The 16179-nt window shown below is 38.6% G+C and overlaps 1 protein-coding gene across 2 annotated transcripts in view; it reads left to right on the top strand.

The window, feature by feature from the left end:
* The first annotated feature begins 2413 nt into the window (after positions 1–2413).
* The window catches only part of LOC126262955 (zinc finger protein 628-like), a 33957-nt gene continuing 20191 nt past the window's right edge, over positions 2414–16179 (top strand). Inside the window, exons 1-2 of one of the 2 annotated variants that reach the window (XM_049959903.1) lie at positions 2414–2492; positions 12726–12899. In XM_049959903.1, the coding sequence (XP_049815860.1) occupies positions 12726–12899 (174 nt within the window). In that variant the 5' untranslated portion in view covers positions 2414–2492. Of the gene's footprint in view, positions 2614–12725; positions 12900–16179 lie in introns of both variants that reach the window. The other variant, XM_049959902.1, reaches the window with a different exon arrangement.

Raw genomic sequence — 16179 nt, 5'->3', positions numbered from 1 at the left:
ACTAAGAGGTAGAGAATTTGTATTTGTATGGCTTTCAATTAACAATCAATATTCATTCTTAGATAATTTTTTTGACATAATCCATATAATTATAATTTGGGACCTACGTATAATGTGACAGTATTATTTTATTTGATAGAGTTTTCCTTGTCAGTATTGGTCTGGGTGCAGATCCAAGGTTGGATTGGACTATGAGTGCCACGCCCGAAATTCTTTTTTTGCTAAAAGCGTTTATGTTTTTACATGTATGACTTTTTCTAACTGCTCAGTTTATTTTCGGAGAATCTACTAACAAGGACACCAAGTTCTTGTGGTAGGACCATGAGTGTGGTTGGCTAATGCTGGATGGTCGTTGGTGCATCCGGACATGTAGCAGTACTTCTCCCCAACCCATCTCACACCTCTTCGATAGGATTTTAGTCTACGGTACGGGCAGGTCAGTGCATTCGCCAAATCTCCTCTCATTTCCGGGAGATTAACCTGTACCATTAGATGCGATTGTTATCCATACAAATGAAGTCAGGACTGAATGCACCTCAGAAAAGACGCAGTTTGAGAAGGAGTACATTGATACAATAACGATGACCAGAGGGTGTCCCGTGTTCAAAGACTTGGAAGTCAGTACGCCCATGTAACATCACGAGTCCTCACACCATAACACCTGGACAACCAAGACGGTCATGCTCGATAGTGGAAGAAGTATTCTCATACAGTGAGAAGTTGGAACACGGAACGTCCCGTGGAACATTGTAAGACATGATTGTTTTGGTGATCCAGATGTTAAGTAGTGGAGAGGCATAATGTTACGTAGGTGGTCGTACTGACATTCAGATCTCTGAATACGACACACTCACAAGTCAACATTATTGTGACTCTGTACTCCTTCCCAAGTACGTCTTCTCAGGAGTCCATTTGCCCTTCACTTCATTTTTACGTCTTTTCAAGGTCCCATTGGACCCTGACTGCGTTTCTATGGATGAAAATGCGCGTCCTCATCGAACAGTACCAGAAGACTTTTCGTGAATGAGCGGCCTGTCCGTTGCCCCAACTTAAGTCCCATCTAGCATGTGTGTGATGCTGTAGCACGTCCTCATGCACCACCGTTCGTCCAGCAGTTCTCAACCGTGCTATTGGAGGAGTGGAACGCCCTACCACAAGAAAGCCTTACCAATCTCGTGTCCAGCATGGCAGCACGTACAAAGCATGCACGCCAACCTTGATGATCACACATAATATTGAGAACCCTGTTCTGCCTTCTGTAACGTCCAGTGGACCATCATGAATCGTGGTGTCTTTGAATGAGTGTCATTTTTATTCATCTCATTGCGTATTTCTTTCGGTTATCTTCTGTAATGCACAATAGAAGTTCTTTCTATGTATGGTTCTAGTTTCATCGAGCTGTGTTACTTGGTTGTGACACGTGATGCGAACGTTAGTGTATGAGTACATATTATGTTAACCGCACGTGCATATACGTTAAATATTTATTCAACAATACTCTCGTACTGGTATTCGGTAGCTCTACGTAAACTATAAAATGAAAATGAAGACATCTAAGTATCTGAATAATTGTTAAGATATCAGGTTATGATTTTCGATTAACGGTTTAATCGTGGCAGTGACGTAGAAGAAGAGTGCTACTCGTGCATGTGTGTTCCCAGTTAAAAGAGTCAGTTTTAAAAAATTCAAAGAAAATAACCTAGAACAGCGTTGTTAATAATCAAACAGCACTAAGCTATTTCTTTAAAGTCATAATAATTTGTTTCATTCATTCAAATGGCATTTGTCAATCATCACATAAAAACGTTCGAAGTAATGGCATTTCTGGCTCCAGTTGCACGTTAGAAACCGCGCAATTTGGCACCCTGGACAAAGCTTGTTAACATTGTGAAAACAATAACGTATTCTAGCAACCTCTTAGTGAGTACGCTGTTCTGTACTCCGGGCTCGGGCACTGGGTGACTGCAGGGGGTCCAGAGCGAACGACAAACACTCTAACGTTCAAAAGCTGCTCTTTCAGAAGGCCATGGCTACCTACTATCAGAAATTTGTCCCTAATTTTCATATGGGATCGGTTGAGGGGGCTGATGTTTTACAAGTGCCCTTTTTTATTCTTAAAACACGAGTCGTAGTTGAATATGTTCCCTTGTCAGGGTTTTGTTAAGTTATTCCAGAGGTGGCATGTTTGACGTGATTGCATAACTACTAGGTCTCACCCTATGTGTCGAGCTTTTTCCTCGTAGAATGTCACTGCTGCGCTTCTGTGCGCCACCGGACGACCCCGCTGTCGGTGCCGCCAGGATTGGGCGTCGCAGCCGAAAGCCGCTCGTGTTGCACTCGGTCGCCTCCGCTCGAGCGGCGCGGGGTGGGGGAAGGCGCGCACGCTTCCGGAGGCAGCGGCGTTCTGCCGGCTAGTAGCCGCCGCGACCGCCGCGCCGACCTCGACACACAGCGCCCGCAGATGCCGTGGCGGCCCGCAGCACCTCTAGCCGGTAAGACAAACTACTGCCACCGGGCCTTCTTCGCTCGTACCAGTGCTCTCTGGCATGATAGCGGGTAACCTCGTGGATGAGGCTCCAACACCTGCTGTTCAGCTGCCGCCTTCTTTCAAAGGTGCGTTTGCGGCTATGGAAATGGAGCTATGAAACAATGAAGTGCTATACGTTAACGTCCTACAATTTCGTAACGTCACAGGTGCAAGAACTATTGTTTGAGAACACTGTTTGCAGAAGGATTTCGCGATCCACGAACGCAACTACAAACAAGATTTTACTTTTTAACTGATTTGTTGCATTCTGAACAGCTCGTGGGAAATTAGCTCTTTGTTAACTCGAAAACAAAATCAGTTCCTTCTAATGAACTTTTGTATCCACATCCATACTCCGCACATTTAGCAAATTGGATGTCTACCACCACGACCTCTTCCTCTATTTCCTGTTTCATTAGCACAAGGTGCATGGGAAACATGATTGTCGGCAAAAATTCCCATGAGTCATAATTTCTAGTGATCATTTAGAGAGACGTATCAGGAACGGAGTTATATGTTTCCTGAGTCTTCCTGAAACATTGTCTCTCATCATGTCACCAGTAAACCTCTCCGAGATACACAACGCCTATCTTGTAGCGGTGCAGCCTTGTGACATTTGTCCTTGGTACCCCTTCTACACGTAATTTACTACAGAGGATGATTCCGTGATGATGTTACAAGGTTTATTGGATGCTAAGGCTAGATACACCTATTTGACGGAAGGGTCAAGGCCCTGAGGCGACCGATTCGGAAATTATAAGCGGGAATTATTCTGATACCTCTGACAAAGGACTTCTTCTACCGCTATCGCTTTTCTTCAATATTTTTGAAGGGTGTAATACGGATCCACACAAGAAAAAAATTGACTAGCGAACATGGCCTTTTAAATGCACACGTTAAGAACTCTGAGCACTTGCACACTGGATGTTTCACAGTTAACAATAGTGATCAAGTGCTCATAGTTCTTAAGATATGCACTTTAGAGCTCAAAATTGTTGGAAACATTTTTGTTGTTTTGATCTATACTACCACCTCAAAATACGGATACCAAACAACTTGCAGTGGAGGAGGTCCACTATCACAGGTATCAGAAAGATTTTCGCTTATAACTTTCGATTTGGTCGTTTCCGGATCGCAGTTCCTTACCTCACATTTGTACATTTACCATCGATGAAAGTTTGCAACATCATCACAGAACAATCCTGTACATTTAAGATCCTAGTTATCCTTTCCCTTAACATTCAGTCTGTCACCATATCTAACATGCTTTCACTCTACTACTCTGGTAACTTACCGTTGCTCCTAGCTAAATGTGCAGCAATTTTTCATCCTTCCTACCCTAGCTTTCCTCCTTACAACAATGTATGGTGTTAGCTAGTTAGCTAGTTACAAATACGTCTTGGTCACAGGTACTGTATAAGTATCTAACATCAATATGGAAATCACGTGCCCGCTATCCGCTATTAGTTGTACAGTTAACTTGCATCTCTTCCAGCAGCACTGGTGAAAGATTGACCATTAAGAAAAACAGATGATGTTTCCTCCAAGATTTTCTGTTGATATGAAACTTACGAGTTTTGCATTAAATTTTAATCATTTAGCCATGATTCTAATTTATCTTAACTTGCTTTAAGCCAGTTTATGGAAAAGTTTCATTACACTTAGATCAAGTCCTCCTCTGAATTATACTTTCAAGATCTGTAAGGAATAGTTAGAAGAAGTATCTCTACTGTTTTACGGCGGTAGCAGTGTTGGTATGTTACATAGCACATTACATTGATCTACACGCTAATAACTTATCAGTGTGCCTTGTTTGAAAAATATTGTTTATCTACTTCATTTATCGGTGAGTTAGTAAGTCTAGTGTGAGAAAGAAATTAACATTCTTGTGTGTTAAATGTAATGTAAATGTGGAATCCGTTTCATGCGATTTACCTATTTCTTCTCTACTACCTTTACTTTAGGTATTCATTTACCTTAATCATTTCCTGTTATTTATTTGTGTCTACATTATTTTTCCACTATTTTCTCAATACCTGTATGGTTTTATTCGCAAGATATTCTCTCATGTATTGCAGTTACCGCCTGATCCACACGTCGAAGAGGTTTTAGTTTTGCCAATTTCATGGTAGAATATTTTTTTCTACATAATCTTTTAAAACTGATATGCATTGCCCGTTAATGTACATGGATCAGGCAAGTATATTTACAGTATCCGCTTATTTCTTGAATAGTGTTCCATACTAGAAGGATATTTAGTTGTTTATGCTGAATTAATATTGTAGGTTTATTCCATTCTCCGTTTTTGGCAAAATGATATTACTTATGTGAATGGACTTCAACCTTGAAACAGTTATTAAAAAACTCTTTATGTGCATTACAATGTTAGAAATTATTACACGAATACTAACAAACTGCACTGTTATGATGGGAATCAGGATCAGATCAGCAGTACTTAAGTACTGTGCAAGACCGGTTTAAAGACACAAACCGCCGCTCTAACAGGTGTGGCGCTTCTAGCGCACTTCTCAAGGAGCACCAGAAGCGCAACAACTGTAAGATTTCTCTACAGGAAAATCCGCAATTAGTGTAAGATTTGTGTACAGTGCATATCACAGTTAGTAGCGAAGACAGACACGGTTGAAAGTGCATGGGGGAAAGGTGAGAGGACAGACGCCAATGATGAGTCCCATGTTGTCAGAAATCTTGTCCAATTGGCCCTGATAGAGTGTCCAATTGTAGCTTTTATTTAACTTTTACAGCAACTTTCAAATCAAGACTTAAAGTGATGAACATAATTTACATTCTAAACTCAAATTTATTTGATGAGGTTACCTTCCATTAGGAACGTGGGTGCAATCAGCGACTGTGATGTGATTTATAAATTATAGAGCTCAGCAATCAGTCGACCTACTTTTTTTTTGCAGGTTTTATTTGGCAAATCCAGATTTCGGCTAGTGCCTAGCCACTATCAGTGCACTATTTTCTAGTCTCAATGCATGTAAGTTCTCTGTCGTTCTGGCGTCAGTAACTGTGAAGTGTTCTTATTCTAGAGCATATGTTTGGATTCCTGTTTTGTATTTGTTGTATTCTCAAGTATTTATGGCAAATACTTTTACTAACGTCATAATATTGACTGATGTTATGTCCTTTCTTGTTTATTCTTGGAAAGGTTTCCTTATCGTTACATTTTTTTTCCATTTACAAATACACTCAGTGAAAACAACTACTCAGAAAATTGCGAAGCCAATTTGAAATATATATACATATATATTCCAATGCTCTCTCTGTGACTGATGCCCGAACAACAGGGAACTGACATGTATTGAGAGTAGGAAATAGTGCATTGATAACGGCTAGGCACTATCCGAAATCTGGATTTGCCAAATAAAACCTGCAAATATTAGACGACTGATTGCTGCGCTCTATAGTTTATAAATCAAATTTATTTATTAACTTTTGAGGTTTATAAACAAGTTTCAATCTCTTGGTTTCCAGAATATATTTACCTTTTCCCTTCATCAAACTTTGATATTCACATTAGTGGAACTGACAAACATACATAATACTCTCTAGTATTCACAGTGCTAAAGAGAAGTATGTTAATTATATAGAGTGTTGTTATTCTAGAGCAAAAGTATTCTCCTAACATGATAGTCTATGCCATTATGCAACATCTTGTGATTATTATTTTAGAAATGTCTTACATTATGCTCCAAAATGTGACTTTTTTCCATGTTCTGTTAGATGTATTCTTTTCATTTTATTACATTAAATATAAGTGCAACTGGTCGAGTCTCCATTTTTGCTTGACTTTACATTTACTATGAAAGCTATAAAAATCTATAATTCTATTTGCCACTAATGTAATTTATTACTTCTGTAAAACATCCACAAAATTCCTCAGATTTTGGTTTCTCATATATATTACCAGTTAGTTCGTTTATTCCTGTTGAATACAAAGTTTTCTTCCCTTTATTAACGTTTATCTTCCTGTTGTCTTGCCAGCAAATTCTTTTCTGTCTCCTCATATTTCTGTACTTTCGTGTATATTTGTCTTCACTTAAAGCATATATATCTGAAGCATATGTTTCATTCCCTGTTTTGTATTTGTTCTGTTCTCAAGTATTTAAGGTAAATACTTTTACTACTGGCATAATATACACTGATGTTATGTCCTTTCTTGGTTATTCTTGGAAAGGTTTCCTCATCATAACATTTTTTTTCCTTTACACATATACTTAGTTAAAACAACTACTCAGAAAATTGTGAAGCCATTGTTATATATATATATATATATATATATATATATATATATATATATATATATATAATGCTGTCTCTTCTGATACACACATATTGATCATAATCAGTTTCCCATAATCTGTTATAAAGTTGGTGCTGATAGAATTGATATCACTTGTCCCAATGCAACATATGCTTCAGATACATATGCTTTAAGTAAAGCAACACCCAAATAATCAATGAATTCCATGTAGTTTTGTCTGTCATGGTGATTTTTGCATTGGGACAAGTGATATCAATTCTATCAGCACCAATATATATATATATATATATATATATATATATATATATATATATATATATATGGTGATTTTTGCCTTTGTATATATATATATGTGTGTGTGTGTGTGCAAAAATCGCCATATATATATATATATATATATATATATATATATATATATATATATATATATATATATGGAGATTTTTGCATAGGGACAAGTGATATCAATTCTATCAGCACCAACTTTATAACAGATACAGGGAAACTGATTATGATCAATATGTGTGTATCAGAAGAGACAGCATTATATATATATATATATAACAATGCCTTCACAATTTTCTGAGTAGTTGTTTTAACTAAGTATATGTGTAAAGGGAAAAATGTAATGGTAAGGAAACCTTTCCAAGAATAACCAAGAAAGGACATAACATCAGTGAATATTATGCCGGTAGTAAAAGTATTTACCTTAAACACTTGAGGACAGAACAAATACAAAACAGGGAATCAAACATATGCTTCAGATACATATGCTTTAAGTAAAGACAAGACAAGACAACTATTCAGTTATTCTTTGATTCTCACCAAATAATTTAGATTTAGTACCTACAAACATTTTTGTATTAGTGATTAAAATAATGTATTCTTCCCTCTGTTAAACTAATGGTTTCCACAGCCATTATTTTGTACATCTCATTTACAGTGTACTGACGATAGTCTTTTTTCTCAAGTAATAAGTGTTGTTGCATTTAACAATAAATCCAATATGTGAGTCTCTTAGTGAAATTTAACATTCCCTGGCAACATTCACATAACTGGAAAGTGTAATACTCATAATAAGACTGTCTTTGAACCAAGATCATCTGTCAATGGAAATTTATCCACTGGATGTGATTGCAGAAGTATCCTCGGTTGGCCAACAAAATCCTCTTTGCAGCTCGAGCTGTCGAAAACACTGTTAAATAAGTTTGTGATAAAAGGGGCTAACTGAGCTGAGTATATATCTGGAGAGACGATCGGAAGTGTAACTACCTAAATGAAAACTGGTATCCCATCACCTTCATGGTGGGCGTATATTGATATAGCCCAGGAAGACTTACTCTTCAAACCTGTATTTGCAACACCCAAAGAATTAATGAATTCCATGTAGTTTTGTCTGAAATCTAGGAATCAGGTCGCTCTGTAGACTCACACGGGTGCAAATACAAACCAGGGTCATAATCGATATTGTCAAACGTTGGCTGAGATGAACGTGTGGTGGTAGGTACTGATCTCGGAAACATGAAACTTTGGTTTTACAGTATATTTTTTCCAAAAGCCAACCAGTTTATTTGTTTCACGTTCCTTGCACCTCACAGCTGAGTGAGGCTTCAAAGCAGTGAGTTATCATATCCATGGTTTTGACATGCTATCGTCTCAGTGGATGCCTGTGCGCTTTTCAAGCCTTGTGCACACGAATGTCTATTATCATGCACAATGTAATGAAAACTGTTGGTGTCGATAATAGCTACTACATCAAGTAATTCATTTCACAACTGAGTCTGAATGTATTCCAGTTCTATGCCAACATCAGTGCCAATATGATCTACTTAATATGCTCCGAGTTATTTATTTTATGTTCTTCACTTGTTTCTACACCAGTTCTAAGTACTCAATTTGCAAGAAGTTCCTTATCCCATATTCCATCCTCCAGGGACTGCAGTTTCAGTTAATAGCATACTCCTGTGTTTCGTTCTGGAAAAGAAAAACCAGTAATGCGATTCGCACCGTTATATATGGCCATATATATACTACCCCTTAAACATAAGTCGTCGTTTAATGTTGTTAACTAAAATCTCGAAAAATACTTGATCGATTTGCTTCAGACTTTTAAACTGCAGTGAACGTTCGGACATAAGTAAGCGGAATATATATGTGATATTTAAACAGGTAACAGTTTACCAAAAGAACTCGAAAAGCTCTTGAGCTCATTTACTTCATATTTTTATGCGATACTCAATTCAGCATTAATAAGCATCTTGATATATTTTGATATTGGCAATATACGGGACATCCCACATAAAACAGCTACACTTCACGCTTCATGTTACACAAAAGCGAAACATGCATTATATAAAGCTGAGTGTTAATTTAATTATTTAATGCATCGTTTATGAGATATTGTTTTTTTGAGTTGTTACTATATGAGATACAGTTGTATCTTTGTATAAACGTATACTCCACATAGCGTTGTTTTGATGCGAAAGCTTTCCGAAGGTAATGGGCAAACTATTTCGCGACGCAAGAAGAGCAGTAATACCTGACAAAAACAAAAACTAGCAGAGCTAGTATCAAAACAGTATTACTGTTGTCCAGCATCCACAGTGTCCCGCACACTCGTGCATCTGAACCAATACCTATACCACGCAAGCTACTTTACGGTGTACCGCAGACGGAACTTCATGTTGTGGAATCGCTCTCTTCACTACCACCGAATTCCTCACTGCCTCCACTCCCTACCCTTCTGCACACCAATAGGACGAGTTACAGCCCTCAAGTATATCTCCAGTCCTACTTCCGAATAAATACGCTGATCTGTTCTGAATTCAAACTCTTACAGACGATAACTGGGTTATGTATAGCGAGGCGCTCTGTTATTATACTTTCAGTCACACCCTTCAACATTAGAGGGTGTTTTTGTTATCATTCCCTCACTATTGTTACAGTCGTGAACACTGGAGGTATATTTGCTTCACCATTACTTTTATAATAAACAGTTCCTTCGTATGCCAGAAACATACCATTAATCAGTCACACCGAAAAAATCTGAGAGACCACTCTTCTTCATAACGGAAATTAGTGGAGATTATAATACGATAACCATTGAATTACTCTTTTATTTCTGTTTTATCGTCAACAACGTAAAATCATTATATCTTTTGGAAAGAGAAAGTTCTGAAATCGTGCCTACGTCAATTTGTTGAAGTCGTTTTGCTTGTTTTAAGCCACTATGAAATAGCGCAATAGCTTGGCGTTGTACATACTAGCAGACATTAAATCTGGCTCGCAAAGGCTAACAACTAATCTGTTAAAAAATTTGCCAGTGTAACCGACCCTCAGTTACAAAATTAATCCGAACTCAGCTTTAATTGTTCACATATCTCTGTTTTATTTAGCAGTTTTATCAGTACGTTACTTTATGTTAGGTGCCAATCCGCTGCTTTCATTATTTGTTTAGTTCCTATCATACCATAAGCTTTGAACTACCTCCCACATTCTCTTAAGAGTCTTGAAAATGTTTGTTTTGATTCTTTAGCTAATCATCATTACATATCCTTGCTGGTAATTGTAGTGTAATACTGCTTCATGTTTCTGAAGTTAGCTAGCTAAAACTGCCCGTTAGTACAAAAAGTTTCGAGATTGGGTTAATATAAATAGAGAAAAGTTACGATGGTTGTTTTAATGGTTTTTTAGTTCTATATAGTCTCTCCCTCACTCGAGTAGAAAACGCAGTACGTTAATAGAACCATGTGAAACAGCTGGGAAAGTCCTTCCTTGGCACTGAGAAAAATTAGATAAATTTCTATTTTGTTCGTCTCATTTGCATGAACATATATTTTATTGCTGCACTGGTTAACGGTTTCGAGCTGATTCGCCCATTCTCAAACCACAAACCTAAAATTACAAATTAAATATCTCACAGAAAATATTTACAGACAGTATGCATGACTGTTTTGCAGATGCTTCATGATTACAGTCATACCTTGTTATTAACCGCAACTAGTTGCACAATATGATACCAATACGTACGAACTGATTATCACACAAGGAATTCAGACTGTGAGCAACAAATACGCTCATTGATATGACAGCCTGTATCTACTGTTTCACTTCAACGGCACAAGCTAAATGACAAATATGATGTTTAAAAGTCACCAGACACCTTGGTAGCTGTCTCTCACTTACATATCTGAATACGCATATGGATGCCTGTTAGTTTGCTATGGCGCTGCTGCACCGACTGCCATTTATTGATAATGTATATATGTCATAGGAAATTCCAGTTTTACATTACAAGAAATGTTAGCATTTTTATGAAAACGTTACCTAACATCTAAATTAAACACGCAAATCCAGGAGTGGACGATTGCTGCGCCGTCTCGTAATAAACCCTGTGCTGTCATTGCAAGGTAAAACATTGTCAACCTATCCCTTGGGATAATAATACAATATCAAAGGTTATGACATGACACGCAGTAAGTCAATGCTAAACTATAAAATTTCTTTTTTTCTTGTACATTATTCACATACTGTGCCAATAAATAAAATAAAATAAGGTGAATGACATTAAAAGTTTTGTCTTTTCTATTTACATTATATATGTTATCTTCGGTAACCAATTCCAGTTATGCAAGGAATAAACAATATACAACATTACATTGACCACCACCGGGCACAAACACAATCTATGGTTCGAAGGCCGCAGTCAAAGCCAAAGGCTTATTTGTACATTGATAGTACACGCGTAAAATCGTAGGTAAAATTGACATTAATACATCATATCATGCGGCTTGTATTACAGAACAAGCATTACAAATATCCTTCATAATATGAAGTCTTCGAAATGATGCAGTAAACAAGGAAAGTCTTTCGAAGACATTAAAGAATGCTCGTTTTCAGTAATATATTTTTTCTTCTGGTGAACACCAGGTTCGACTCTGCCTTCTAACATTAAAGACCATAAATGAAAATCACTTGGAGACTAACCCATAACAACTGAATTCTGTTTCGTACATTCAAAACTTTTTGTAATTCTTTTTCACATAATCTTAACGAAACGAGTATCAATAAAATATGTACATGGGTTCTCAGCAGCTCTATATGCTAATGAATAACACTTTTATGTCGGAAATTTGTATTGATCATTATAATATCGATAGTAGAACAGTTTTTAAGGCTGATTTTTATTATGTTGGGTACCAAGTTTCTGAATAGCTTATTTTGCTCTGAAGATTGTTTACGTGTGTTCTAATATGAATATGCGTGGTTAGTTTGTTGCAGAAATTTTTCGTCTCATTGGAACATCATTATATATTTAGACATTGTTTTATATTTCAACTTCAATATTAAAACATTGTTAGCATCATTTGTGATTTCTTTGTCAAATATTTTCTCTTGTTTGAACGCTCAGAAATTGTCATTTGGCGACAACGGCATATAAATTACCAGGAAAACGTTGCCTTGTCAGTTTCCTACGTAGAAACTGCCAATGACATCCGGATGAAACCAATCTATTACTATGAGTTGTTGGCCAATTAACGTGAAAGTAGTCATGATTTCGGACTGCCTGTGTACTAAACAGGAACTTTTCAGCAAATGAAATTCAGCTGTGCTATAAGTGCGTTGGAACAGCCAGCCTATTAGATATTATCGCTGTGTGTATGGTTAAGGTGAAACCATTAATATTGCCTAGAGTGGTGATTATACTGTTACAAGTTTGTGAAAAATTAATTGCTGCTCTGGATACGGACAGATCTTCGTACAGTGTTGTCTTGCAGGGACTACTGTGATGACCCAAACCCATGCGTGTCTCTTGCAGTTCTTTGTAAGAAGTGTAAAGAGCTTGAATCTACCTATCACCGTATAACTGTCCATATATTGTCTCATGGAGAGCAAATATACTTGTTTCAGATGTCCTATGGCAAGATGCTGTTGGTAAGCTGGGATAAACACGAGACCGTGGTGCTGTCGCACCTGTTCCGCTACTTCTCTGGAGAGGCCTTCGTGGACGTGACGGTGTGGTGTCCCGGACGCCGCTTCAAGGCACATCGAGTCATACTGTCTGCCTGCAGTGCCTACCTAGAGGTGAGCCACCGTAACAAACTCGAAGAGGCTCCATTACGTGGACGTGCGTACAGCCACAGACAGCCCTTAAAACATTCGTCTCCGTATTGGGGTGACACCTGAGGACTGTAAAACGTCATTTCGTATTTATACTTGTCAGCTCATACTTGTTTCCAGAGAACATGAAGGCCATATTCCGTACTGTACAGTTGATGGCGTCGCCACAATGTTTTATTCGGTAAAATCGAGAATTTAACAGGAAGCGGAGCGTCAAATTACTCAGGGAAGTAACAAAATTCGGCTTTTGTTGAATAGGAAATTGTTCCCATGTTTTTGAACTTTAATAGCTTTTACACCCCGCTCATCAATGACAAATTGTTTGATACACGTAATCTACCGCTGAAATAACTCCTTAATGAACGTCGTTATCACGAAGGTATGTTTTTTAAAATTGGTAGCATATTTCGATAACACAAATCATCAACAGGTATTCCAATTTCTTCAAGACCGAATTAAATGATTACTGGCTGTGGGGCACATAATATTTCTTCAAATAACTTTGTCTGGTTATGTCCACATTTGTTTCATTTTGCCTTATTAGCTGCATATAATTTTGTTTTATAAAATTGTCTGTTAGGACGTCACACTCATACAGTTGTGCCATACAGACAGGTTGCAATCAATCGTTCTCAAGTCCCATACGACTGCTTGCCAGACAGAGAAAATTAGTAAAACCGTAATTACGTAATTATGGTGCTCTGAGATACACAGCAGCTCGTCAGAGAACGGATCGATAGCATCATTTACTCTGTTGCTGTTCTTGAGATAGAAATATCAAGATCCCCGTCCCCATCTGTAACATATGTCGTGGAATCTCCAGCTACCATGAACGCAAATGGCTCTGAGCACTATGCGACTTAACTTCTGAGGTCATCAGTCGCCTAGAACTTAGAACTAATTAAACCTAACTAACCAAATGACATCACAAACATCCATGCCCGAGGCAGGATTCGAACCTGCGACCGTAGCGGTCTTGCGGTTCCAGACTGCAGCGCCTTTAACCGCACGGCCACTTCGGCCAGCCATGAACGCAGAATTTCAAATTCGTGGACTTGCCTTTCTGCTGCTTCGCCACAATAACTTTACTAAATCACAGTACGCATCATTTTGGTAGGGGAAGTGCACATTGAGGACTAATACACCCTCCAAACGTGAGTGGAGTAGTTACAGTTACTAGTTACTAGTAATACTCAATGCACTCACGAGTTACCACTAGCACCCATTTTGCAAATTTTAACTTCCACTAGATTCAACATTGAATCGCACCAAAATTACTCCTCTTTCTACTGACTCCCCCCCCCCCCCCCCCAAGTTACCCCCGTCCCCCATTAATATCAAGGCTGACACGAGCTCACCATTAACTTCCTTTGAATGATGATAATCGCCACAATGGTCCGTCTGGGTGAAGTACTTCGTAGTGGTACTAGAAGCAGCTTTCTTAACGGAAATGCTCTAGAGGAACAAATAAATGACAGTGAGGAACCGACGTGTTGATGTGAGTTACACATCACATAGACACTTCCAGACAAGAAAGCTTGTCGCTCTTATACGGTAGCAGTCGTCTCTGTCCTGGACAACCCTCATGTACTCCTGGCTGCAGGCCACCTGATCCAAATGTCCCTTCTCTTCGCTGTCTTTTGCACTTGCGTGGTGTCTCGAGAACGCCCATCTAGAAACACTGCTCTCTCGTGACGTGCCCATGGACTCAAGTCAAAGATTCGTCGCCAGGTTAGCCAAGCTATAGGGTAGTCGTAATTAAACTTTCACTGTTTGACCCAATATAGACAGAAAACTATTTGCCGTTTTGGAAATCAACAGGATAGGTCTGTGCGTTGCAGTACCTGCCGTTGGATGCCAATACTGGTACGGCGACTTAGGGCTGAAATGAAAGGATCAGTGTGCATTACAGTTGCAGACAGTGAAATTGGGTCTGGACAAGGTCAGCAGGGCTTTACTCGAAAAGCTGTTTTATCAAAACAACAGCAATATTTCACTTGATACTTCGGTCCAAAAAGATCGTGGTTGATGTATAGAATTTCTCCTAACGTTTCGTCTCCGAGTGAAGGAGACATCTTCAGAGCTAGAGCAGAGACTGCAACTAGGACTCAAAGGAACGCCGAATTTATTGGCAGTGTAGAGGGCACCAAAGGAAATTACATGCGTCGGCTATGATATTACCTCTGGTAACGCCAACATTGTCGATTGAAAGTAAGAATGACGATTGATTACATTCAGTACTCGATGATGGCATTAACAGAAATAATCCCATAGCCGACGACATGTGATGGTTCGTTGTGCTCTCTACACTGGCCATATACTGGGCGCTTCATCGAGTCCTGGTTACAGTTGCCGCTTGACTTCTGAAGATGTCTCCTGCAGTCGGATAGGAAATGTTAGGAGAAAGTTATATTCATCGACCTAGGCTTATTAAGATGGAAGTTTCAAGCGAAGTTAGTACTGACCGTGAAAGCTCACGTTGCATGAACAGCACTATTGCTGCTGCTTTCCCGAGTTAAGGAATACTAAGGGATCCTCTTTCCGCACAGGGGTTGAGGAACATGATGCGGAAGTTCGGGTTAACGGGCGATTTGAAAATTTTTCCTGTGATAAGCCGTAGGCGAGCTCCACCACATATTGATTTATATGTTACTGTTGTCATGGCTGACAATGAAGGACGTAAAGCGCGATTTTCAAGCAGTGAAAGAGCTGTGTCATGATATCTGAAAATTCATGGTCTGCGTTGTTTCGCGCACCAGCATACTAATCTCCAGTGCTGTTCCAGGCTGTCGTGGATGCGCATGGTCGTCAGATTGAGAGGCGTTTGTAACCTGGAACGTAAATTTGGTACGCAATTAATAAATGTTGAAACGTCCCCTTAGAAAAATTTATACATGACTGTGCTTAAACTGACACACAATATTTTTAGCGCAACGCAATCTGACTTTCAAAAATCCCTACAAAACAATGGCCCTGACTAACATTAACCTATACGTTTCATAAATCACTTACCTCACAAAAATATTCGTTACTCGAACTACTGCAATACAGCGAGCGCCACTACTGCCAGCTAAATAATAGATTCAAACTACTGAAGGCCCTAACTACTGATAGGCATAGTTAGCAAATGAAAGATTTTAACAGAGAACAAACAATGTATTTACCTTAATAGTCATCAAAAGTCATGATATATGTAGCAGTTCATGACATCCAGTCTTACAAATTTCAAAATTCCGCCATTTCT

This window comes from Schistocerca nitens, chromosome 6 (assembly GCF_023898315.1).
Source record: "Schistocerca nitens isolate TAMUIC-IGC-003100 chromosome 6, iqSchNite1.1, whole genome shotgun sequence".
In the NCBI taxonomy this organism is placed as follows: Eukaryota; Metazoa; Arthropoda; class Insecta; order Orthoptera; family Acrididae; genus Schistocerca; species Schistocerca nitens.
This window is presented reverse-complemented; position numbering and strand designations above follow the sequence as displayed.